Source organism: Phalacrocorax carbo, chromosome 2 (genome assembly GCF_963921805.1).
Source record: "Phalacrocorax carbo chromosome 2, bPhaCar2.1, whole genome shotgun sequence".
In the NCBI taxonomy this organism is placed as follows: domain Eukaryota; kingdom Metazoa; phylum Chordata; class Aves; order Suliformes; family Phalacrocoracidae; genus Phalacrocorax; species Phalacrocorax carbo.
In genome coordinates this window covers 132,023,863-132,051,583 of record NC_087514.1, presented here as the reverse complement: position 1 = coordinate 132,051,583, position 27,721 = coordinate 132,023,863, and the positions used below count along the sequence as shown (strand labels likewise).

At 41.8% G+C, this 27,721-nt stretch overlaps 1 protein-coding gene across 2 annotated transcripts; it reads right to left on the bottom strand.

Annotated features, from left to right (window-relative positions):
• Positions 1 to 1,501: 1,501 nt before the first annotated feature.
• Positions 1,502 to 27,231, bottom strand: GSDME (gasdermin E). 2 transcript variants are annotated; one of them, XM_064444415.1, is made up of 10 exons: positions 27,141 to 27,231; positions 24,503 to 24,733; positions 23,208 to 23,400; positions 13,777 to 13,948; positions 12,666 to 12,786; positions 8,074 to 8,262; positions 5,983 to 6,110; positions 5,680 to 5,866; positions 4,065 to 4,138; positions 1,502 to 3,237 (listed from the first exon to the last, which is right to left on the bottom strand). In XM_064444415.1, the coding sequence occupies exons 2-10, from the start codon at positions 24,711 to 24,713 to the stop codon at positions 3,007 to 3,009; spliced, it is 1,506 nt and encodes a 501-aa protein (XP_064300485.1). In that variant the 5' UTR covers positions 24,714 to 24,733; positions 27,141 to 27,231; the 3' UTR covers positions 1,502 to 3,006. The 2 variants fall into 2 exon arrangements, with proteins under 2 accessions (XP_064300485.1, XP_009506330.2); XM_009508035.2 differs by lacking the exon at positions 27,141 to 27,231 and adding an exon at positions 25,179 to 25,270.
• Between the last annotated feature and the right edge of the window lie 490 nt (positions 27,232 to 27,721).

Genomic DNA, 27,721 nt, shown 5'->3' with positions numbered 1-27,721 from the left:
CCTGAGCTGAGCCTGAACTGCAGCGGCGTGGCTTGCCCCCTTCCTCCTGGGGGCTGTGGAAGTACAGCACAGGGGAGGGACGTCAGGGTGTGAAGTCAAACCTTTTATGAGACATGCTCTGGCCCCCTCTGAAGGACCCTACGGCGCTTTTAACCACCTCCATTTTCTAGGGGGAAGATCCCCCCCACCTAGCCATGAACAAACGTTTTCTGTATGAGGCCAGCCTAGCACAAGAAACCATAGTGGCTGCACAGCCAGCTCTTCTAAAGTGGAGTCTGAACTAATTTGGCACGGGGGCCCTGAAGAGGCGAGCCTCACTTAGCTTAGTGACAGGCAGGACGGGTGTTACTTGGAAAGAAACCTATTGCTTCTGCTGTTCCCTTGGCTCTTTGCATCCCCAGGCTGAGCTATTTTTAATGTGCATAAGGCCCCTGCTTTCAAGCGCGTGGAAGAAGCACCCAGAGGGGAAATGATGAGCCTACAAACTGTGCATTAGTGTTTTTTCCCCCCAGCTGCACGGCTCGCTCAGTTCTAGCAAGGCCACCCTCAGCTGCCTGCTGGGCTAGAGGGGCTTCCGGGGCCACATCAGTGCTGCCAACTGGAGGAAGGCTGGGAGCCCCCCACAAGGGGCACATAAAAGGACAAAGCCAAAGCTGACGCGCAAACAGTGACAGCTGCAGCCAACCTGATGAATCCTAAAAGCACGGCAGCAGATGAGGGGAGATGCCAAGAGACCCAAGCGATTGTCCCGACTAGCAGGGAGCAGCAGGAACCTGGGGTCCCTGGGGCACACCGTGACCTGCCCCCGTGTCTCTTTGTGTTGCACAACTCCGAGGCTGCCCTGACTCCATCCCCCTGCACGGAGGCCGTAGTGCTGCTGTCCCTGCGACCCCTTTCCGGGTGTCTGCCCCCTCCCCTGCTCCCACCCCAGGCACAGGACGCCCACGTCCCGCTCTGTCCAAGGGTTCCAAGCAGCAGCAGGGCTCTAAGAGTGCAGTGCCTTCATCCACCTTGGCTGTGGGCACTGGTGGTTGAGCTGTGAAGCTGCTGGGGCTCCCTGGCACCACGAACCCCGCCAGCCCCTCAGGCACCCTCACCCCTGCTTTGTCAGCAGCCTTGATACTCCTCAGCCTGGACCTGCTCAGGGGGTTTGGCTGACGTGAAGGACTGATCTACAGCTGAAAGCAAAATAGCAGGAAGCCAACAAAACTTTTTCTTTTTTTAATGTTTCTACAGAACACCTGGGGTTTGTTGGGGTTTCCCCCCCCCTTAAAACAAATCCCCTCTCCTACCTCTGTGACACAGCACGCACCCCATGAAAGCAGTTGTACAGCACAGCGCACATAAGGCTTACACCAAATTCTGTAAGGAAGGTCGGAGCACGTGGACGGTGACACTATGTCGATGCCCACACGTCCACTTGCCCTCTGTGCACGCCATGTTTCGAGGCCAAGGGAATGACTGGAATCCCCCCAAAAAAGAACAATGGAAATTGCATGTATGAGGTTATAAGTTATTCTATTGAGCTGACATAACATTTAATAGAAAGTTTTGATAAATTAGTTACAGTGGCAACTTTTGAGTAGTTATTGGCAAAAGACGACTTTCCCATTTACAAACACGCATCACTCCCAGAAGCAGGGCAACGCGCTTCCACCCGCCGGAAGGACGGTTCCGTACACACCAGAGTGCAGGGGTCGAGCAACACCATCAGCTTCATTTAACAGCTGAGACACAGAAACGCCAGGAGCTCAGCGTGCGACGCCATCCTGCGCTCTCCGGGCATGGAAAGGTACCACGGTGCTTTTCTGCAAAGTCCACCTCCGCAGGGAAAGCTTAACCGATGCAGGTTTTTGACGACCTCCACAACCTGCTCAAGACCGCGTGGGAGCAAACGTAGCAGAAAACTGAACCCAGGACTCCTCCGCACTGGCGAGGCTGTGGGGCCTGGTTACCCACCGCCCCCCGACACAGGCACACAGACCTGCTTGTCTGTCGGTCAGCCGTCTCACGATCTCATCTGAAAGCACCGATATTCCACTTACCTGGAACATCATCTTCCCAAGCCCATATTTACAGTCATCTCTGCTGCATTTCTGTCCCATCCACATAATTACAAAAAATTACAATGAAAAAAAAAGCAAAAGAGTTCAAAGCACAAAGTGCTTTACTCACGCTTTGCTGGTAGTCAAAGAAACAAGCAAAATACCTGCGCTTACAGTGTCATATGGGTAAAATGATCATTTTTGTGGCGTGCAGCAGGGACAGTTCACGTGCACACGCCAAAAGGCGTCACTGTACCTCAAAGAGGAGAGTTCAGAATGCAATTTAAGCGGCTGAAACTTGCTAGGGTAGGAACTTATTAGAACACAGACACGCTGTCCAGAGGCATAAATCCCTAGGGTGGTCTGAGTTGTTGAAAAAAGAGGGTTTTATTTCCTGCAGTGTGCAGTTCACATCCGTAAAGCCAAACCACACTTAATAAATGAAAACCTAATCAAGTACCTCTTTGAGGGCCCTCCATTCCACTTGCTCCAGAGTGAAGGCATTCTGCACATCAGGTCTTAAACGAGCAAAACACTTACTGCCTTGCAGAACCCTGCTTTTCCACAGCCCGCTTGTTTGCCTGCTTACAAAAAGCAGTTTGTACTTCGCAGTTTTCTCCCATGCATATTAATGCAAGCAATCAGGCTTCTACTGCTGTGTTCAATTTCTGGTCCAGACTTGTCTTTTTTCCTTCCTCCCCTTCATCCCTTATTTATGTATTTTCCACTGCCGACGCACCTCAGTGAAAAGGCAGAGCAGCCACACACCTGAGGGCAGCGCAGAGCGCTCACCCCGGGCACGCAGAGCCCACCCTCGCCTCCGTAACCCCATCCGGACTGCCCTTAGCGCTCAGCTGAGTGGCTCTACCGCTAGCTCAAACACACCAACACTACCCTGCAGAGCTACAGAAGAAAGAACAGGCCAGAGCAGTAACTGGATACTCAGCAAAGCTCCTATACATTATACATTCCCACCTAAAGCATAAAATCCATACAATGCAACATAAAGAACAAGTGGGAAGAATCTAGGTTCTTTCATAGTTAGAGCTTTTACAGAAGACTCCGTCATTTCCAGATTAATGTTTGATGAAGCAAACAGCCTTTGCACGACATCAAATCTTCCTCTGTCAGTGAGAGTAGCCACCAAAGGACTGCTCAGCGCCAAGGTGCCATCGGCTGAAGCGATATTAGGCTGTATTTATGAGACAGCAAAAGAAAGAGACATTAAAAAGGTTTTCCGGGCAGTGCCGTTTCTGCCATCGCACGCCTCAGTTCCTTCTTACAAAACCACCGGGGAACGTACAAGGCCGCGGCAAAAGGGCACGATTCCCTTTACCGTTAGCCTTGAGAAGTACGACGAGCACATCCGGAGCCAAAGCTCTGTGGCACCCTTTAAGGGGAAACATCTCTCCTACCGCGTCCTTTTGCCCGGTCCAACTCTTCTCGCTGCAGATCACACGTGACTCTCACTCTCACTCCGAGCACACAGTAGCATTCCCCTTGCCCCTACATATTTGAAGGTTTTCGCTATTATCTTTGTCAGCAAGCTTAAAAAAATTCACAGGGAACGGCAGCCCGGCCCCATCCCTTTAGCGGTTTTAATGAATGGCCTCAAAGTTTGGGAATTTCAGAATTTGCCGTGGCCCAAGCACTGCTGCTATCAAAGCGAAATTTCCGTTTCCCAAGGGCAGGTGATTACTGTTTCTGAGATTTTGAACAGGCTAGTGAGACTTATTAGTAAATTAAAATTTGAGCTTAAATTACAATTTTCTTTTGTTCACAGCCCATGGAATCTCCCAAACACAGAAATGTTTTAGAAGTCAGGTATCCGCCTGCAGTAAATTACCTGCATTGTTTGCCCCTGTCAGACTCTGACCTTGCCTAACCAATGCCTACGGCTGAAATTCACACTGGAGCTTGACATCTTCTTTATTGGGTGAGAAACACAGTAAGGCAGAGAACGCAGTCGTTGCTGCTGCTGGGGCCCACATGCCACACCGTCACATTTTGATTACTCACCAAACAACACAATGCCGAAACAACCTTAAGATCACAGCAGGCACGCAGCAGGACGAGAGTGTAATCAGACAGCTCTGTGAAGGAAACATTAAAAGGGAAAGATTGTTTCCAGTGAATGCTGCACGAGGCTGGCTGCCGGAAAGGGGACTTTCTTAGCAGTGAGCTCTGCTACAGGGTTCTCCTGCTGAGCAAAGACAGGCGAGCTGCATTTCTGAGGCCCACCCACAGGTACTGCACCTCATGAAATGGATGCTGGAGACCAGAGAGATTCAATGCTGAGGACAGTTGTCACAAGTGCTCTGTTGGACGTTTGGAAGGGGCTGATCCAGCCCTTTCCTGCCTGCTTCCCAGAGGGCAGAATAAAATGGGATGGGATAAAACACGTACAAGCCCCACACTGACTACCCCGCCCTTGAGAAAAGGCAGCTCGTAGGAAAGGGGATTCCCTCCCCATCATTCTTGTCTCCTCCCTAAGTATCTCCCCAGTGTTTCACTCCAGGTCTGCAGGCTGGATGAATGATTTAGGCCTTGAATAAACAAGAACCTCCGCTCTGAAAATCTAGACGAGATGCTGACTTCAGCAAAACACAATTTGAGAGGAGTGACACAGCTGAGACTGCCTTGGGGCTGGGGGACACACTAAATGATCCCTGTGCTGCCCTTCAGCTCTGTAACTCAAAGGCTGCAAGTCCTAACAGGAGCAACAGGCATAAAACAGCTTTTGATTCTTGATTCAGCTACATTTACGCCTGGACGTTAGCAGCAAACATGTCCAAAGCCAGGTGATAATGCGACACACTCAATTAACTGCGCCCTGCTGTTAATAGCATTTGACAAGTGTTACCACATCAGCAGGTTTCTGTTTTCTATTTCTTTTCTGTCTCCACAAATGAGTTAAGCCTTCCTACCTGGGTACTGTGCGTATATGGATGCACACTGACATTTTGCTGCACAGTGCCACATCTAGCTAACACCACACTGGACTTCCCTTCGTTATCTTAATGTCAGGAAATTCTTTATATATGAGAGAGAGGAGAAGAAGCCAGGGAAGCCTGTCTTGGACTTTGCAGGTAGCTTTTAATTAACGCCGTGGTGCCAACTAGATTGTGAGGATGGCATTTGTTTGACATTTACATTTAATCTCCTTTTTCAGCAGCTGCAAAACAACCCTCTAATTGCAGTGTCTCTAGATTAAATTAATTTTTGCTAAATATAGTTTGCACTTCAACAATATACGCTGTTACACAGAAGACAACACCTAATTTGTAATTCTCAGCGTTTAGCTGGGAAGAACTCTGGTATGCAATACGAACAGAAATCAGCTTGCCAAACTGGAAATGCCCACACTCGGGCACAGAGTAGAGCTGAGCAATCTTAGGGGAACGGGCATTTTACACGGAAAATCTGTCAGTGATTGAGGGCTAAATTTAATTCACAGCCAGGAATGCTGAGCGTGGTATACCAAACTCATAAAAAGGAACAGAACAAATGATGCTCAGTCGGCTTAAAAACTGCTCAAAAAGAGCCATAAACGCTTTAACACAGAGGGAGCTCTAAAAGGCAAATATTAAAAAAATAAAGGGGGGGGGGTCTTTTCTCTTCATTCACAACATACCGGAGACAGCACTGATGAGGAGGTGAGCAGCTAAGAAGAGTTCTTCATCCTGAGGCTGACATTTCTGCAACAACAGCTCGCTCTGTAAGCTGCACCCTAAGAGCTGCAAGAAGTCAAGGAGGTCTCGTTGTTGCGCAGGTTTTAACTCCGTCAGCTCTGGCTTGTCTCCTGTGCAGATATCATCTAACTGGAAGCAAAAGAATAGGTGAAACTTCTTGAAAAGAGAAAAATTCAAGCAAAAGAGAATTTTAGCTCTATCCTGAAATTACTTTTAGGAAGCAAGTGAAAGTTTCTTCATCTTACCACATCCTCCAGGGCAGCTACCATTTCTTCATGGAGCAAGAATTCACAAAGGGTTTTATATAAAGCTCTTCGCTTGTCTTCTGGCAGCTTCACAAAGGGCTGGAACTGAGTCTTCAGCTGTGACAGATCTTTCCCAAGAAAGCAGTAAAAAGTAAAACTAAGTATTTCTACGCAAATGCCAGTAAAAACAGTTAACATTTTTGCTACGCGTCTCATCAGCTCATTTATCACCACGTCTTGACACCCTGATTTCCACCAGCACAAGCCATAATGCAAGGCTGGAACACACCTCACTGTGTTTCCCTAAGGAGCCAATGAAGCACCAATAAAAATTCTAAGGAAGAAGGAACAGCTACCCAGGATCAGCATTTGGTGTTCAGTATTTTTAATATTTTAGACATCAGTATTTTAATGTTAACTGAACTAAACATGTATTAAGTTTCTCACTTGAGAGTTTATCCCCAGAGAATGTTCATTTGTAAGGCAGAATGAAGAGTTCTGCTCATAATTTCACTTCTTAAACCATGGGTTAAGATAAATTACAAAGTCAGTGGTATGAGTCCACACACAGAATTGTTATTGTCCTTGCATTTCATCAGGTGCATCAAAGAATTACAAACCTTTACCCCTGACCTAATTACTATTACAAAAATCAGGACAAAAAATCTCTTCTTGACTGAAATATTTAATCCATTGCAGTGCACGCAACAGAAGCACGCGAGGGTTCACCGCACTTCTTTCCCCACAATTCAACAATGACACTAAACCAAAATGTTTTGTGACATCAAATTGCCACTTTGCTAACAGAAAATAAGTTTTCAAGTCAATAATGCCATCTGGAAGGTTGGAATGTGTTTTTCTACATTCCAAAAATATGGGCATGCAAGCGTTCTTAACTTTGTTTAGAAGAAATTTCCCTTCATGTCACTCTGGTCAAGAAACACGCTCTCTTTAAAGATGTCTTTTATATCTAAGGATTACTTCACTGGAGAGAAAGAAAAAAAAAAGAGCCCAGCCCCAGGCAGGTATTTTTTGTACCTGACGCAATCGTATGACTGTCTATACAAATAACAGAGAGGAAACCTACTTAAAATTGCTTTCGTGGAAACAATTTTTCTCATTTTTTTCCCAAGAGACAGGTCAGGTTAATTATTTAAAAGAAACCTCCAAGCCTTTTGAGCAAGAAAGGCACAAAGGTATATCAAGCTACAACAAAAACCAAAACAGCGGCATACCATTCTTTCACAAAATGGTGGGGGCTTATATACACGTTTGAAAGGAATAGCTCCGTCTCCACAAGTCTACATTGGAGAGCAGCAGAATTTATTCCAGACCAACACATATCTATTTTGGTCACAGTCTATTGAACAGCCATGAACAAAGGGTGAAATTTAGAGATAAAAGCGATGTTCGTTGTTAGAACCAGTTGTAAGAACTCTACCAAGACCTGATGAAAAGTAAAGGTTGTTCTGAGACCTGGATTTGTTTTCCCCTTTTTCATTCCTCTGGTGACAACCCTGCCCCTTCCACATCCCTACAATAAACAGACTGTGCCCGGCTCATTATATCAATTTGAAAACTGCCATTTAGATCACATTTTAATTTCATCAGCCTTAGTGGATACCAAAGATTTCTATAAACTTCTGAGAAAATAATAAGTGTAAGTGAAGGCTGGGGAGATGTAATTTTTGAGACTTAAAATAACCTTTAACTAGGAAGCTTTACTGACAGTGTTTTCCTAATCATGAAAAAATATTTTCAGTGACCCTTTCTGAATGAAAGCGTAAGTCATCACTAATCTCATAGAGCTCATCTGGAATGTAACAAAACTGGCATAAAAACCTGATTTTTTTAAGATTGATTTTGTGACAAAGGGATTCGGGATGTTCCTAGGGAACAGCCCGCTGCATATACCTATTGCAGAAGTAAATTCTTCTTCTGTTCTTTCACTGCATTCCCCCAAGACCTCCTGATAAGGGCTATTAAAATGAACTAATATAATTTCTTATGTACTATTGTACCAGATTATTTCCTCCTATCATGTTGCTTAACTCATTGTAACGTAATCATGTAAAGCATTTCTGGTAATACCTTGTTCCAATACACATAAAGAAGCATCACTGGGAATAAGGTTTTTAGCTCCAGAGTACATCTCATTATCAACAGCATCTGGCTGATAGAGAAACAAAGCATCTCCGAACAGTGCTGAACGGGAATCAGTTGAGCCTTCTGCGCTTTCTTTTTCAAAGCCTCCTTGCTGTTCATCAAGCAGACAGAATTCTGTAATTAGAAAATCAATTTTAAAAAATCATTAATAAAATACACAAGCGACTACCGAATGAGCTGCTAGCTTATATTATCTAGTGATTCTTGCACGCAGTTTCTCCATGTCTCATCTCTTCTAGGTGGGAAGAATGCCAATGGTTGCTATGTATGTGAATTATTGAGCATTACTGCAGCCCTGATAGTTGGTACAGTGTGCACGGACAAAGGCCCTGCGGTGCAGCTGCCAGGTACAAAATGTGACACCACCACCTGCGAATTAAAGTAATACAGACAGCAAATAACACAAAAACTTCTCACCGATACCGTAAACCTGAATGCTGCATACAAGAGATGCAGGCACGAATTCTTTGCATTTCTACCAATGAAGAGACGTGCTGTAATGCGGGCTACAGGATCCACTCATGACAGAGGTACATGAAAGCACTTTCTGAGATTTGTAAGAACTCTTGAGAGTCACTCACAGAACCTGTTCTGGTCATGGCACTGACAGACTCCTCTTTCTGAGCAAAGCCACCGGTCCATCCTTAAGTTCTCCAGATGAGTGGAAAATAGGGGGCTTTTCAGAGCCTCTAAAGGACTTGACCCAGGCACGTTCACTAGCAGAATCACTCAGCAATACACTGTCTCTCTGAAATAACTTCACAAAGGAAATAACACACCCTGGTTGGATTACCCTTTCTGCCTCGTCTTCATGGTGAGCACTGGCCTACCTCACCCAAACAGGGCTGCAGATTCCCTGCCAGCCCAACGCCCCCAACCTGATGAAGCTAAGGGACTCCTGGAAGGTACACATGGAGCCTGTGTAAGAGTTACACCGAGAAGTCTGGAATATCAAGTTATGTGCTCATGTGTCCTATATTGTGCCCCAAAGATGCTGAATATAATAGAAGTCCTTTTATTTGCTCAAATACAAGATTTGAAACTGTACCCCTGCCACTCCGCAGCAGGTCTGAGGAGAACGCAGGCAAGCTAGCAAGAGGAACTCAATTTTAAAGTAATACCTGACAGCAAAGGGAAAAAAATGTAACTAATCAAGCACAGGGCTCACATGTACCAGGCACAATACCTAAATATAACCTTCCTCCAGTTGTAAGAGTCTGTCTCACCAAATTAAGGACATTCAAAGCAGATGAGAAAGCATGGAGAGCACTCCATCAGCAAAAAGCTTTTTCAAAGGGAGAGCAGACAAAGAAATATCTGCCACAGAGAAAGAAAGATGACAGAGACCTTTATGCCTGCACAACCCTTCATAGGGATGACTGAGCTACAGAGGAGCAGAAAGCAATTAACACAAATTAAAGAACTTCCCAAAGCAACAAGACTCCGACAGCAGCTAAGGCACCGTAAGGCTGACATGCTCGGGTTACTTTCATTGATAATAGCAAGGCTTTCACACAAACCCTGAAGGAGGAAGATAGTGCTAATAAACTACCTGCCCTTCTAAGGCAGAACGATGCTAATAAGGGAAATCAGTACACAGCATCATGTGAAAAGTTTTGAGAGATACAGATCCTGCTGTTAAATCTTGTAACAGGACTCCAGAGGAAAATACAGGACTCTGAAAGTTTTGTATTAACAGGACTGTTAATTAATTTTGTATCTCATTAATTTTATCATACTCTTAAAAAAAAGAGGGGAAAATAAGTAAATGAAATCATATACATAACACTGTGATATTTTCTCTACTGAGTTCTGTTACATCCATCAATGACAAACCTCCACTAGTGCAGTTAGATCCCGTTAATTATTCAGAAACATTAACAAAGATGGAAGAAACCCAGAGATGATCAATGAAAACAATCAAAGGCAAAGAGACTCCTTTGCAGAGAGAAGCTGAAAAGATTAGGACTGTTTAATTTACAGGCGTTTAAGAAGAAGCAAGTCACACATATATAGCAATGAACAGAAAAAATTAAATCAGCTGGCTGCTACTATACCTCCTGTTTTGTAAAGCAAGGACAAGAGGACTTGCAGTAAAACTTTAGAGACACAAAACTGCAAAGCCTTTAACAGGAACAGGTTTTACATGTAGTGGAAAATTAGCCTGTAGAAAGCAAACAGAATGATTACAGGAAAACATTACGGCAAAGGGATCAGAAAAGAATTACACCCCCTTTTTAAATTTATTTATATAAATGTCCAGTCACATTAGCCAGAATATTTTAAAGAAATTTTATATGCCATGCTTCCTTACAGAATAACTCAAGCACTATTAGAGGGAAAGGAAAGGAGAGGGGGGAGAGGGAGAGGGGGGAGAGGGAGAGGGGGGAGAAGGAGAGAAACCTTACATGCACCTTATCCCCTAATTATCTCTGAAGAGAATCCCATTACGTTACACCTGCTGCTGGTCACTTTTAGTCTTATGTGAACATTAGTCTCTGGCTTTAACTTCAAAGGCTATTTTTATTTCCATAAATAGATACTGACCGCTGCTCAGACATTAAGAAGTTGAAGGTTTGGCCCCACCATCCTTATTCTTGCTGGCAAATACCTAATTTTTTTGTTAGTTCCTCCACTTTACCTTCTCAATGACAATCAGGCATGGAAAGACAGCACAAATTAAAAAAAAAAAAAAAAGAGGCAAGACAGGCTGTTTGAGATAAAACATGAAACAAGCTGTGCTGGTTTTGAAGCTTAAAAGATGTAACATTAAATATGAAAAAGTGGAAAAAGAAGCAGAAGTGGAAAAAGAACAGAGATATACAGATCATTATCAAAACCCATGTATTATTAGGTAGCAAGTCATAGGATTTTCCATCTAGAAATCACCCAAGTAAGCTATCAGCTATACACCTATGTAGTCAGATAGCCTTAATTGCACCTGATTACCCTGAATTACAGTTCTATTAAGACCATGAAATCATTGCCCTTTGGTATAGCTCTGTGTTCAGTCTATGCCAGAGTAATTCCACATTTCAGAGATTCTTTTTTACAGGTTACATGATAATTACTTATATTCCTGAACCTACAGACTTCCTTAATATCAGAATTCAGTTGAAGGAGAATGATGGAGAGTATCTTCTGCATTTCTTAACCAAATAAAGTACATCCTGGATTCAAAACTCAAATGGACTTCAATTATTTGTTCAACTGATCTCCTGTTTCTCTCCACATCAGTCCTTTCCAACTTCCAGCCCTCCACAGTCCATCTGATTTCTTTCTTTCTTTCATCCCCTGAAACTCCTTTAGGTCAGGGAGTTTAACTGAGGATAGACAAGAAAGAAAAACCCAGGTGATTCTGCAGGGCGGAGTTACTACTTCCCCCCAAGCCAATTTCAACATCTTTTTTTAACTTGACAACTGAAAGTATTCGACCTGAAATAAGTAAAGCATGACCAGGAAACATGGTAAGGACATTTCTGCAACCATTCTGAGGACAATCTATATATGAAAGTGTAAAACAGACAGAAAAGTTTAAATTCCAGTCCTATACTTCATGAATAAAACTTTTTTTAGCATGACTGTTGTCTAAACATTCCTGCTTGACCATCGATTTGTATTCGGTTCACTCTCCTGGCCAATAGGTGAAGGCAACAGCACAGGCTGAGGGCCAGCTAGCTAGAGGCAAAATTGTGGAAAAAGACCCGGACAACAAATTTGAGAGGATCAGCAGCGTGCCCTTGCAGCTATTGAAACTCGCTGCACACTGGGCTATACTGGCACGAATGTAGCTAACAGATCAATCACAGTGATTTTTCAATTTGGGAGACTGCATTCAGAGTGCTGTGTCCAGCTTTGGACTCCCCAGTACAAGACAGGCATTCACATACTGAACAATCTAGCAAACAGCCACCAAGGTCGCTGAGGGCTGGAGAACATCACGTATGAGAAGAGGCTGAGAGACTGGGTTTGTCCAGCTTAGAGAAAATACTGCTAAGGGATAACCTTACTGAACCAAACCCTTCTGTATGATGACAGGACAAAAGACAAGAGACAAAAGTTAAAGGGAAATTCTCCTCATTAGATACTAAGAAAGAAAGAAAAGTTCACCATGGTGGTGGTCAAACACAAGAACAGGATGCTCAGAAGGGTGATGGAATCGCCATCTCTGGAGATACTCAAAATTTGAATAGACAAGGATATGAGAAACCTGATCCAACTCTTGAGTTTAGATCAAACTTCAAAAGTTGGCCCTGCCTTGAGCTGGGGCTTGAGCTAGATGACCTCCTGCGGTTCCCTGAAACCTAGATTTTTCTGTGGTTATGATTTATGGAAACAAGTGAAAAAGCATTACTAAATCAGAAGAGCGGCATTTCACAGCACAAATGACTATCAAGGCAGTGGAGACCATACAACATCACCACCTTCATACATAGGAAAATGCAAAGATCATTGCCCAACAGTCAGCTCTGTCCACGGATGAACTGTGTGCCACAGAAAATGACCTTTATACTTACGAAACTGGCCACTGTGCTTTATAAACAGTTCAATTACACCGTAGGCAATAGTGGTTGCAGGAGGAATTTCAAGGATCACACTAGAGTCCTTTATCATACTTCCATTTTCACTCACTGAAACCTAGAGAACAGATTTATTCACTGTTTATCTGATTCAGCTATTGTGTAGCTTAAATACAGAATTAATAAAGGGAAAAAAATACAGAGAAAGAATGTGCTTTATTCTCCACGATGTCTAACTAAAGCACATGTTACATTTGACATCTATGAAAGGAACAAGATGAGCAGCAAGGTAGAGGCACAAGGCCAGGAGTGGCTCTCAAGCTCTTAGCTACCTTGCCCTAGTACAAAGCTGTGCTCCAGCTGTAGCTTTTGCCACATATGAAACACTGTGTCACTAGGAAACAGGTACCCACTTCAGTATCCCACCCTGCCCTCTTCTATCCTGTTGCCCCTTTTGCCCAGCTGGAGTCTGGCACCATGAAGGTGGCACTTGCCCAGCGGGTTGTTGAACTGCAACTTCACATTTCTGCTACTGGAGATACCCTGTAAATAGAAGTGATTCATCTGCAGCTTTAAAAATAAAAAAACTTACAGTGAACGAGCATGTTTTGACTTTGGTAATTCCTTCTCAATTCACAGGCAATTTTTCAGATATGCTCATAATGCAGTTAATCTCTGCTTCCATGATTGAAAACAAATAGCTTCTCAATAAATATTAAAACTCAGTAGACACCGCAAACATTTTTGATGAAAGATTACTTGGCTTTTCAAATAAATTTGCTTCAGCAATGCTTTTTGCTCTTCAACTTTCACTGGATTGTTATAAGTTTATGTTCTGCTGTAAGCAGGAATCTACACAGAAACTGAACGACAATTTGACAGCATTGATGGAAACCACATTGCAGGGTCACACTAAGATGGCATTTTTTGCCCGTGAAGCAACGGAAGAAACATTTTCCCCTTCTGAAGTTTCATAGCTAAGCAGTGCAGTGAGTTCAACATGTTAAGGGAGCATGAAAATCCTCTGAAGTCTATTTGGAAAAAAAATAATTTCTTCTCAGATAATCTGCAAATGCTCTATTCCTTGCAGATTTTTAATAACTTTTACCTTTACTGTTTTTGTAGTGCATCCCATCACACCACTGATTTTTCCTTCTGTCTGGATATGTTCAGATATTGTACACTTCTGAGTTGTTATTATCTTTTCTCTCAAGATGCACAGCACTTCACGTTTTCTTTCTATTACTTGTTGCAGTAAACTACTGTTTAGATTTATTGTTCTGAAAAAGAAAAGATGCCATTAACAACATAAGTGCTAGAACTGAGAAAAAATGTTTTCCTAATTGCTTGAAGAAGCTTTTATTGTAAAAACAACAATGGTTTCTGTATGAGCAGTCTCCTCAAAATTATTATGTTCTCTTGTTATTTGGTAGCAATAAATATCTGTATTACACAGTAAGTCCCAACACATGTATTGAATTCTTGATTCCTTACTCTGAGTGAAAATGGCAGTTGTCTGGCTACTTTCTAAGCAAGAAAAGCAAGGGAGAACTGAAGACAACTTTAAGCGTCCAGTGTAATAGGAAAACAATCCTCCAGGCTCACGGACACTGGACTGAATCCTCTGCTACTGTGAATTCACACTGACATTAACTTGGCCATGGCAGGGGATGCCAACTAACCATTCCCTTCAGAGGCTCATGTTTGCACAAACAGTCTCAGTGAGTCAATGGGTCACATCCTGCAGTCTTTACTCAAAAGAATTAATTCAAGCAAAAAAGTTACCAGGGAGTACAAACAAAAGACCTGTGGCTCATGGTCCTCATTATGACCTCCCTGCAGCCTACCACTCCTGCATACATTATGCACGCACACACACAATAAAAATATGTACAATAGCATAATACATAATAAGCATGTAATATAATAGTATTATCCACACATCATGAAACTCTACTTAGAAAGAGTGAAGTTGCACAAAGCTAGCGGAAGTTCGAAAATACATAGCAAGCAATCTTCCAGTTGAGTTAGTTTCTCCTTTGGTAATCAAGCCCCGCTTTTCCTTACAATAGCTCTCAGTTTTCTTTCTCTTACCTGACCAGATCAAGTCCCATTTCTTCCCCCTCCTTCTCATTCATCTCAGCTTTGTCCCACAGTCAGCTCATACTTCCCACTTAATTTCTCTGCTATCTTCTACCCTCAGGTAACACCAGCTGCCCCTGGCTCCCGGCTTTGGTCTCCTCTCCTTCTTGCAGTTCATCGTTACTGCTTTCCAGCCCCATCTGGCCAAACTCAGTCTCGTTTATCATTTATCATTTATCTCCTTGTCCTGTCTCCCATCTTTGTACGTCCTTCCACCTGCTGCAGATGTGCCATCAGTTGCTTCTCAACGAGGTGATGTGGGCTCTTTTGCACCCAAGTGCTGATGTCCAGACTCACCCTGGACTAGGACAACTTGAGGCAACCATCGCTAGGTAGTCTGGTTTGGCCTCTGAAGATCCACATGCAGGCAAATGAGCGCCCTGACACGCTGATGCCAAATTTTTAATTTCTTACTCCAAATTCTGAGTCACCAGAATTTCTCGAGGCATGAACAGCACGCAAAGAGAGTGACACCTCAATGTCAACCCTCACAGCTTGCTATGGATCTGTTCTAGTGTTCACTTAAACCCTCAACTGGCTGAGTGGGATCAGCACTGACCAAATACTTCAAAGGGCTGGACAAGAAAAGATAGAAAAGACATCATGGAATTGGGGATTGGAAAAGATTACTAAAAAACCACCTGCTATAAAGTCCTGTGTTACTCATCTGTATAACCTCACAATTTACAGTTAATGACTAGGACTGTTACAGTCAAAGAATAATTAACTGTGGAAGGGACCTCAAATCTCTAGTCCATGCCTCCAACTTAACAAGTCATGCCTACTCCAAGGCATAATTTGACGTGTGTTTAAATGCTCCTGGAGTGATATCTATAGTTAAGTCTTAGAATGAGCAGAAGTAAAAAAGTGAATGCCCACAAACAACAAGAGAGGATTATTTTCTAAGAAAAGATTCACTACCCTGTCTTCTGGGGTGTTAACAGTCTTTCTGGTAAGAGTTAAAGCAACTTCTTGACTGTATTTGATTGATTGATTAAAATGTGTCAATTATATTACAATTTTGCAAAATACCCGTTGGCGACCCTCATATGAGATGTCATATTTTCTATGAACAGATAACTCCAGCAAGACAGTGGAAGATTAAAAGATTGCTATCCCTGGCTCCACTTATTCAGTCTTTTCTCCTCCCTTTTACTGTAAATGGCTATTCATGGGGCTAAATGGCAATTCCCCAAAAATATGACAGGAAGACATGCCTGACTCCGCTTTATTTAAAACAAGATATCTCCACTTTTAATTAAAAAGTTTTAGATTTATGAGATTCTGGAGTTTTGGAGTTATGCAGTCTGTATAAATCTGAAGTCAGCTTGGTTCTTTATTAAATTAAAAATATCCTGAGGCAATTTTTGATCTTTGGAGAGTTACATGCTTATATGAAAGTTCAGTCAGTTGGAATGAACTGTCTGAAAAACTTAAAGTTGATTGTTTAAACAAGGGAAAGAAAATACCTCTGAAGCCATGCAGCAGCGACTAGAAAAGCACCCCCAAACATTCCTGAGATTATTAATATAACTTTTTTTCTTTTATTGCAAAGCCATGCTTTATGCTTGGAATGCAATGAATCTTTGGATTAAGCAAAAATTGAAGAAATGTCAAGCAATCACAAACACCGCTGCTCTTAGAAGTGTCTGCCAAACCAGAGCTATTAGTTATTACAATAACAGACCATCAAGCCTATCATATACTTCAGAATAATTATTTATGATTCTGAAGATGTGTCCTAAGTGTCTTGAAAATACAAATTAAGGCACTAAGAACTTGTAATTTTAACATTCGACCTAAGAAGCCGCAGGGGAAGAAATACAATGAAGAAGCCGAAAGCAATTCGTCATTTGCTTTCATATGATGTATTTTTTGCCTGCTTTAGAGAATGACGAACTCACTGGATATGCCCAAAAGCTAGAGCAAAAGAAACAAAACAAAGGTAGAAAAATACAGATTAAATAGAGATTTGCTGTTTCTGTATGAGTGTTAACAGAAGAAGCATACAATGACCAAAATAATTCAAGAGACTTTTTCTTCTATCTGCTTCTACAGTATTCTGCCTGAGGTAGGACTGGCTCAGACCCCCTCATGCTCCTGGCTTTGAGGTTCAGATACAGAACAGCAGAGTGGCAGAGCTAAAGAGTCAGAAGACATAAGTAAATTTGCAACAAGGTGCAGTGAGGAAATTTCTGAGGCAGCGCTGGATGAGCTGCCACAGCACTGGAGGCCATGCAGTGACACGAACCCCATCGGGGCACAGAGCTCCCTGCTTTGCTCCCTGATGCAGCACTGTGTCTCGGAGGTAGCTTGGGGTCCTCTGCACAGATCTGCGTTGTGTGGCAGAGACAGTTGCTGCCTCAGCCCCAAGATTCAAGTGCCTTCAGTGGGATGTGTTAAACTGTAAAGCCAGCAGAAATGCTTTCCTCTTCCCACTAAGTTTAGTAAGTACCGGATTCAGAGCTTTAGAACACATAACCCTTACCAATATCTACAAATACCTTTTTAAATGTTCTCCTCTAGACTTATGGCACTGAACTTTCCATCATAAAACCCCTTAAACTCTAGGGTTCTATGTGAGCACATCACAGATTATCACTGGGGCACATTCTGCTCTTAGCAACTCAGACAGGAGACAATATGAGGTAAGCAAATACGTGGCTTATCTAAATTATCACTGAAAACAGCTATCAAGAGCAAAATGCAGCAGGGTTCAAGTTCGAAAATCAGAGCAGGGCTTAAAGAATTGCAAGGAAATGGGTGCTGAATCTACGAGTGTATTTTTGCAAGAGCTGAACTCACTTGCTAGCATAAGACAATATCAAGAAGATATCTGAATAACAAGAGATGGTTGAGTTAAACCTCTGAGAATACTCACACATGAATTGCACTGCATTTTTTCTTTATTTTACAGGTCATGTTTCAGAGCTTTTATTTCTGTTCTACAGCCATCACTCTTACCATCTCTTTGACTATCTATTGTACAGGAGCCCTTGCTGATCTTGCGTGACCTCCCACCTTAAGAATCTGAGCTGAAGTACTCAAAAGTAGCACTATATAAAATACAATATGTTGGTTTGCTAAGTCTCGTTATCAACACACAGGGTATGAGCCTGTATAAATAAAGATCATTTAAAAGATAAGGATTATGGCTTTTCGTTTGATTGTTTGTTCTGCTTAAATAACCTTTCTGAGGTCAATGATTTACGAAGCTGGAAGCTCTATAGGTCAAACACAAATAGAAGAATTTCTCCAAGTTTTGGTCTCACTGTCTCCACATTTAACTGGATTAAACACTTTCACTTTCATTCAACCTTTTTCTTCTTACATGAGGAAAGCAGTGGAGAATAGAGGTACAAAGACAATTTGCTGCAGACTGGAAGCAGAAAAGAAAGGCGAAAAGCAGAAACTAATGGAAGGCAAGAGAAAACAGGCAACACCCAGCAACAGAGCAGACTCTCCCAGTTAAAGGAGAGCAGGAGCCTGCTCTAAACCTCACACCTCAGACTGAAGATCTTTCCTTCAGGTGCAGAATCTCTGACTGGACCATCCACAAAGGAGGGGATCTAGGACCATTTTTTCCATCAAATACTGTCTAGTCTTCTCAGTAACCCATCCTGCAAATCCTCAAAGCAAGATGCTTGCCAATTTACTACAAATATCAGAAAGAATGGTTACTGCTGGGGGTACTCTCCATCCTCACACTGAAGTCAGCACTATTGCCTGCCTGCACAAATTTTCACTAGTTCAAACTATCCACGAGTGAAAACCCTTTTCAGTCCTGCACTGGGCAATGCCAGCTCAACACACCTCCCGTCCCAGCTGCAAAGACATGGGTGGCCCACTCTCACAGCCTTGCCCAAATGCAAATTCTTCCATAACACCCACGTGGCTAACTTCAAAACCTCTCTCATTGCTTGGCCAGAATTCCCCAGCTTGTTCACTTCGTTTATAATGCACAATAGTCTGATGTCTTCCATACAGATGCTGCTTGCTTGCACAGTGAGAGCCTTCCCCCAGCTTTGCTCCTTCTCTAATAGAGACCTTTAGATGAGTGCCAAGGAATAAAAACCACAGGACCTTGCTCTGTCACTTTCCACCAAGCACAGACACATAGTATTTCTTTTGATAATCTGTTTCAAATATAACCTCTCTGACCTACTTCTTACAGTCATACTGGAACATAGTATCTGCTCTAGTCAGCTTACTGATAGCATTTCACAATTTTCCCTACAGAACAATCTGACAATTACTTCACAGAACATCTTCCACAAGAATGCCAAAGACTTCTGAGAGCACAGGTGACAGACAGTTCTGCTATTTTCTATTTGGCACCCTCCTTATTTTTTTAAATCACAGACACATACAATTTATTTTATTCAAACCTGTCTCATAATATTCTGTGACTTCATATTACCTATGTAGCAGCTTTGATAGAAAAGTGAATGGTCTTCTCATGACATGCATAAATGCTCAAGGAGGTTTAGAGAATAAATAACAAAATGGTTTGAATTTCCACTGTATTCAGATCAGGAATAGGCACCTATTTTTGTCTCAGCGTGGACAATAACTGAATCAATTAAAGTGCATATTAAAGTGCAACATGCAATAGTGTAAAAATATTTTTCACTCATGCAGGAGTATACTACTAATAACACCCTGTTTTTCTAATATGCTAACTATAGACTTAGGAATCATTCACACAAAGTACAGAAGTGTGACAGGCAAACCTTTCTGCTGATGATGTGGACTGACCACATGGTCCTGTTTCTTTCTCTCTGCTGTCACTGTCCTCTCAGAACTTCTGTTTCAATCACCCAACACAACTTAGTGAAACAGTAAAAACAAACAAGCAATTTTCTTAATCCATGAGAACTACAGTGATTATAACCTCCTCATAATACTTTTCACCGGAGGGGAGAATACAGAATGGCTGAGGTTGGAATGTCATCTGGTCTGACCCCCTGCTCAAGCAGGGCCACCTAGAGCAGGGTGCCTAGGATCACACCTCCAAGGCAGGGAGACTCCACAACATCTCTGGGCAACCTGTGCCAGTGCTTCATCGCCCTCACAGTGAAAAAGTGTTTCCTTATGTTCATACAGACCCTCCTGTGTTTCACTTTGTGCCCATTGCCTCCTGTTCTGTCACTGGGCACCACTGAAAAGAGCCTGGCTCCATCCTCTTCGTGTCCGTCCCTCAGGTGTTTATATAAATTGATAACATACCCACTAAGCCTTCTCTTCTCCAGGCTGAATGGCCCTATCTCTCAGCCTTTCCTGAAATGTAAGGTGCTCCAGTCCATCATCTTTGTGGCCCTTCACTGGAGTCTCTCCTGTATGTCCATCACTCCTTTGTACTGGGGAGCCCAGAACTGGACACAGTACTCCATATGTGGCCTCACTAGTGCTGAGTAGAGGGGAAGGATCACCTCCCTCAACCTGCTGGCAATACTTTTCCTCATGCAGTCCAGGATGCCATTGGCCTTCTTTGCCGTAAGGGCATGTTATTGACTCATGTCCAACCTAGTGTCCACCAGGACCCCCAGGTCCTTTTCTGCAAAGCTTCTTTCCAGCTGGTCAGTCCCCAGCATGTACTGGTGCCTGGCGTTATTCCACATGCAGAACTTTGCCCTTCCCTTTGCTGAACTACATGAGGTTCCCACCAGCCCAGCCTGTTGAGGCCCCTCTGATGGCAGCACAACCCTCTGGGTGTATCAGCCACCCTTCCCAGTTCTGTGTCATCAGCAAACTTGCTGGGGGTACACTTACCAACCCCATCATACACGACTGGACCCAGTATTGTCCCCTGAGACACACCATTAGTCACTGGCCTCCAACTAGACTTTGTACCACCAATCAATACCCTCTGGATCCAGCCATTCAGCCAGTTTTCAGTCCACCTCACTGTCTGCTCATCAGCCCATACTTCATCAGCTTCTCTGTGAAGACCTTACAGCAGACAGTATTGAAAGCCTTAAAATAGAAGATGGAATATACTCTTAAATCCATAGCAATCTCGCTGAGTTGAAGGCATAGGACTGACCTAAAATCAGTATGTTACAGTACTCTGTGAATTAGAAAACATAATGTAATACAAAAAGCAAGAATAATGTAAAATAAAATATGCCAAGTTCATATACCTAAAAGTACCATTTAACTTTATTTTTATATTGCATATTATGTTAAGAAGTGTGTTCTACATTTAAAATGCCATTTCTTCTGCAAATCAGGAAGGATCTCATCCTACATCCTTCAGCTGTCTTCCCTTTTTAGAAAAGGAGAGCCAATGTAGCATCTGGAATCTAATGAAAAGATCAGTAGGATTCTCCTTCAGAGGGTTCACATAAGAAGTGACAGGAAACCGATTTGCTGCCACTCGGCAATTCCAGCTTGCTGAACCCTGAAGACTTAGTTTCGAAGCCGTATCAGCTTTGACTATTGTTTTAGAATTTTCTGCTATTTATCAACTTTGACTTGAACAGCCTAATACAAGAACAACATTTTAAAATGCAACTTAATTAGGCTATATATATAGAAATAATAAAGGAAACAACCATTGATCTAACAAGCACAAGCAATGTAGGTCATTAGATGAAATCAAGAACACTTAGCTGTCTCTCATCTCACAAGGACTGATAGGTAAACATCCTCCTAGTACCATAATGTTTTGCATCCAAAAATCACTAACTTCTGGGCACCAGTGCTCCCGAATGCTGAATTCCACCAAATGCTCCATGAACAAGATGAAAGCTAGACGCTTGGACACAATCCATTATAAATCATAAAATATTTATGAATGAGTAACTGGAATTTCATTTGCAAGGCATTGCCACAATTTCCAGTGAGCCTCAGTGTTATGTTGAAGCAGAAAATAAAAATTACACTATCCTCATCTTTTTCAGTGACCTGGCAGAAACCAAACTGACTGGATACCAATTATACACTTTGCATCATAAGCCTTAATAAGCTGTGAGCACCTAAGAACCCTTGTATGAAGGGACACACACGTTAACCTCGCTTACAGTTATATTCAGATCAGTGTAGAGCTACTGATTTTCCACACTCAAAAGATAATATATTTGTAAGTATTTAGTTACATTCAGAATTATAACCTATACTGAAGTAAATTTTATTTGCTATGGGAGGATCATTTGTTTGATTCGAGTAGGTGACTTACTGCAGAAAACTAAGTAAAAGCTTACTAATCTAAACAGAAGTTACTCTAGTCTGGTTTTCTAGAGGACTCTGTCTAGTGTTAGCAACAAGATTCTAAATCTTGACTGACACTATTTTTCTGATACTAGATGCATACTAATTTTACAGGCATCGTACACACATTTAGCCCAGTGTATTCTGCTTTTAATAAGGCATTTAGTACAAAGATAGCAACGTGCCTTATTAAAGTTTGTTGACTTGTGAATGCTCACGATAAAAAGAATAGCAGCCATTTGTTCCTGTGAAAATGGAGAATCGATTCTCTCTAGAACATCAGTGTATCTAAAGAAAATTTACACTGCTTCTGACAACTTCTGCACTGATAACAAAAACCTCTCATCTTTATCTTCAGAGCATCAGCAAAGGCTATTAAAATGTATTACACCACCTCCTAGGTGGTGTAATCTAGGGTACAATGCTGTCACGAACAAACAACCCTCATCTCCCACAAGTTGGGACCTGCTATACAGAGTAGACCCCTGACTTGTCAATTGGTTGCCAAGTAGGCTTTGGTCCATGAATATCTTATTGTAAGATTAAAGCAATCTCATTTCAGAACACGACAGGAGGTATTGCATATCTTGTAGAATTAAGATTATAGTTCAGAAAATCTGAGGTTTTTCCCTCAGTTAGTACAGCATATAACAGTGAGCAATAGATCTATAAAATATATTTTGTACAACTACTAGAACATTCATTGACCATGCTTACTCACCTTTACTACTCCTTCAGCTTCAAATAATCCAATTTTCCAGCACAGTTGCTCACACACACACAAGAATTATAAAGCATGCTTACAAGAATATTGGTAGTTCTAAATTCAGTTTCCATAACATATGCCCCAGTAATGCAGAGAAACCAATCCATTTTTTTTCCAGACTGTTACCTCAGTACAGTCTCCCAAAGAAGGATCTGACCCTTGTTCCACATGGTGATTTGTGCAAATACATAAAATGAAATTACAGAGAGAGATTTTTTAAATGAAAGGGAAAGGTTTGACTGTCAAGCTCTCAAAATCTGGAATTTTTCATTTTCACCTGAAAATGAGAGCTTACAATAAAAATAATTCTCAAACTATGGCAACACTACAGATCAATTGTTAAGTGACCACAGCTGGCCCGAGTCTTTTCAGCTCAGGAATCTTGCCCGGCCATTACAATGCCCACATTAAAAACCTACCTGTCCTTGACGTCTTTCATAAGCTGCTGCAAATCAATCTCCTGCTTCCTCAAGTTTCCAAATGAGGACTGGTTTTCCACATAGCCCTTCCCTCCAGCTCCCAGGCTGATCTTTCCAAATGAAGTTTCAATACGTCCTTGAACAAAATCTTCAAACTTTCCCATATATTTTGCAAAGTCAGACTCCACAATGACTAGAAAAGCAATAAAAGTAATTTCTACCTGTGAAGAGAAGTGCTGCAACAGTCCTGAAGGGATTGGAAAACCAGAAAACTTACAGGAAAATATGACAAGTTAGTGAAGGCAAGGAACAGTATAGAGCAGGTAAATAATGAAATTTACAGGTCTGTAACTCTTCTGCTTCCTCCATATTTTCATCATCTTTGCTCCACTATCTTTTATATTTTGCCTTTTTAGGAAAACATAATGCGATGAAATCCTGAGTTCAGATGCTATGGAAGATTTATAAAGAATGACTGAAATATTTCAGCTACAAATAAAAACTACAAAGCAGATCTGCTTGTACCTGATTGGGTAAATATCTTGCCATTATCTTTACATCTCTCATTATAAGGCTGTCCCAAAGCTCACTGAAAACCAATGGAAGCATCTAACTGGCTTAAAACAAGTCTGAATCTTACACACCTGTAAACCAAAGAACTGACTCAGAATCAGCTAATCTTCCAAGCCAGCTACAAATAACTTCTATTTTCCTGTATGGAATTGTGACATACCCAGAAATATGGGTTTCCAGATAGTTAATCCTAAAACCTGGTTAAGACTGCTGCAGCTGGATGAAGAAAGAAGTACCAGGGTCAACCATTTTTCACAGTCTGTGCAAGAAGAAAGAAGGCAGTAGTAAAACTTGCCTGGCCTTGCCTGTGCAAGCATTCCCTGGGCTACTGTCACCAAGACACTGTTTATCCAGTGCTTTTTGATGTGGAGCACAGTATAGTTTCATGCTACTATCACATACTGGAATCCCCCCAAAATATACTAGGGGACCTCCTGTGGCTGCAGACAGCACTGTTATTAAACAGTAGGACTGTATGGCATGACAACCTTCAGCACTCAATTTCAGTAGTCTATCTACGCAAAACTTTTTTTTTTTAAAACCAAAAATGAATAGTCAAGTGAGAAAAGATCCAGTCATCTCATTTCCATGGATGGAAAATACTTTAAAGCATTCCTCTGAAAGAAGCCCTCCAGTAACATGATTGAGAATAATAACAAAAAAAGATTATGCTTTGCATTCTTTTTATCTGCAATAATAGTGCTGCCTGAGTATGGCTTTACCTGGTTTTATCGGCTTGTCTTCTGTAAGCACATCATTCAGGGTGACTGTCAAAAAATGATACTTGGGCTTCTGCCAGCACCAGAATTTCTTCCTCTTTGTAACTAAGCTCAGAAGCTGCAGCTTGTCTGAGGCATTCAAGTGGGAGACAGGGATCAAGTCACCCCCACTGTCGGTTTCTCTCACAAAATTCTTTGTTGCTTTTGCAAACATCTTGGGGAATCAACTGAAGTCTGAAAGAATAAATTCGTTTTTCAACAAGTACAGCTGGCAAGTGTAAGTATTCACATTGTTGTGTTAAGAAGTTCTTCATAGTATTGGTATTAATGTAGGAACAGTTAGTGTTTTCCCCCTACCTTCTCCACTCTGAGCTGGGAATCATGTTTAGACCACTTACCCCAAAGTAAGAAGCTTCTCACAGTAACAGATGAAAGAATTTTAGTTAAAATTTTAAATAAGCAACAGTGAATAAGCAAAGAACAATGCACTGCAAACACAAGACACAAGGCTTAAACATTACAATGATAACGCATTAAATTTATGGTCATGCAGATAAAGAAGAAAGAAAACAAATGTGTCAGAAAATAAATATTCCAATCTACAGCTGAAAAGTTCTTTCAAGGAAGACTCACAGGTAATCAATCTATTAGGGAGGAAAATAAAACTTACACAGCTTACCTCAAGTTCTAAGAAAAAGCATCTACTAATGAGCACCCAGCAGGAACCAGCTGGGATGACAAGAGCACCAGTGCAATGGCAGAGGATTTCTGCCTCCCAGCAGAATCCTTCTTTTATTACCTACAATAAAATTGTCTTACTCCATACAAGGCAATTGGGTGTTATTCACACAAATTATCTTGATCTTTTTAATAGTGAGTAAACACATATAGGGATAATAAAAAATTATTCTATAAAAAGCAACAAATATTTGTGCTGGCATCTTTGTGACTAAGTTTTGTTTCTGAACTACAGCCTGGAAAGTCCCAATTAATTTTTTTCTGTCTGAACCTTTTTACCTTCAATATTTGCCAATTTTCTGTTTCCCATTAGCATAGCTACAGCTAAACTGAACATATGTTATTTGCAACTGTAATTCATATCTGCTAAGCAGCTACATACGTGGCCTTATTCTACCTTTTAAATGTCTTAAATTTAAAAATATTGGCATCTCTTATTATGTAAGGTTTCCTTTATCCCAGGCAATGCACTTTGCTGTATTTACAAGGAGCGTTTTCAATAAGGAAAACCAGCTAAACTCACAGGAGAAATGGTAAAAATGACCATTCACAAATGCTAAACACACAACTCTAGATTAATTTTTTTTTTTTTTTAAAATCTAATGTTTAGTGTTTCGACTCTATGTTACTTGATCTAATGATATTTCCAGAATTAAATCAGTTTCTTAAAGTTGGCAGCATTCCTTCGAATCCTCCAGCTGACACTGACTGGGAGCTCAACTAAGATTGTAACATGTCTTAGCTAGGTACTCACATGTTCATGATTAATTACCCATCTTGCTCTGCAGAGATGTTAGATTAGATCTGTCATTTACAAATACAGGCCAGAAGAAGTTAGAACAGGCTTCACACAAAAACTGATATCGCAGTGGGCACTCAGGATTACTGAGAGAAAATGGAAAGCTGAATAAAGGTATTAGTGTTTGAACCACAGGCTCCATGTTTTAGTATCAGCTGGAGGACAGAGGAAAAAAGCCTTTTTGTAGACAGGAACTTCCCTTCCTGTCAGCTTTTCCCAAATCCCATTTCAGATAATATTTCTCACAGTATTTACAATTAATTATTCAATTAATATTGAATTTTTAATATAATTTCCTCATTATCATAAACTCAATCATTTGAATTATAAAACATTACAATTCATGTTGACGTATCTACCTCCTCAAGAAACCCCAATGGCCTACTCTTAGTTCTCTATATAAGCAAGTAAAGGGTGTTTCCACAAACACCTGCAAGAAAAGCATTTGAACAATGTCAAACACACACAACATTTTACTGAAGAGTCTTCTGGGACTCTCACTATAATTGTGGCTGCAATGAACCTGCAGCATGGCCCCAGATATATGCACTGGGAATATTTCTACTGACTTTCTCGTTCTCTGACCTTTTCCTAAACTCTGAACTGCGACTGATTTTTTGCATTCTTAGATTTCTCCTTCTTAATTTCTCTGGTTTTAATCTCAGTGAGAACACTTTAACAGAATAAGCAATGCAGCTCCACTGCAGCAGAAAAAAAAAAAAAACCCAAAAGAACTACTTACTTATTCCCTGGGATTTCTTTTGCATGACCAGCAAGATGACTAATTTGTAATGGAGGGACCATCAAGAAAATTTTCATTGCCTGCATTAGCTGCTCTTCCCCAGCATAACCTTCTTCAAACATTTCTGTGCTTTATATGACTCTTCACTCATTCTGATCTTATTCCTACATAACCAACTCACATGGGTATAGCCTCTGAAAAAAAAAAGGCCACCAATTTCTGAGGCGTTTATGACAAGTCAAATTGCAAAATCCAGTTCCCATGATTTGGCATTGTTACACACTCACTAAATCTCATGACTACTAGCAAAAAGGACATCCGGGAAAGACCAGAGAGTGCTTATGTGGACTGCTGAGACTCACCAGGCAGGAGAGATGGCACTGTCTTCAGCCTCAGAGTAACGATGTCAGCGTCTCCCACACTTCGCTGTGCTGGTAACGTCTTTGCAGGGAGCATATTTGCTGATGCAGCTGTACCTGCAAAGTAAGAATATTCTATCCAAATTCCTGTTTATACCTCTTTGGATGTAGGGCCTTTAACACAAATTCTAAAATGCGCCCAAATACCTTGTTCACTAGTTCACCATAGGCATAGAGCAATCAAATATACCTTTAACCAACATCAGGGAGTTAATACAGCTACCAGGGTCGACGGCATCCTGACTGAATGGACGTGTTGGGCTTGTGTGGCGATGTTTTGGTAGCAGGGGTGGCTTCTGTGAGAAGATGCTAGAAGCTTCCCCTGTGTCTGACAGAGCCAGTGCCAGCCCGCTCCAAGATGGACCCACCACTGGCCAAGGCCGAGCCCATCAGCGACAGTGGTAGTGTCTCTGGGATAATGCATTTAAGAAAGGGTGGGAGGGGAAACTTGTGCAATTGCAGCCAGAGAGAGGAGTAACAACTCTGCAGGCACCAAGGTCAGCGAAGAAGGAGGGGGAGGAGGT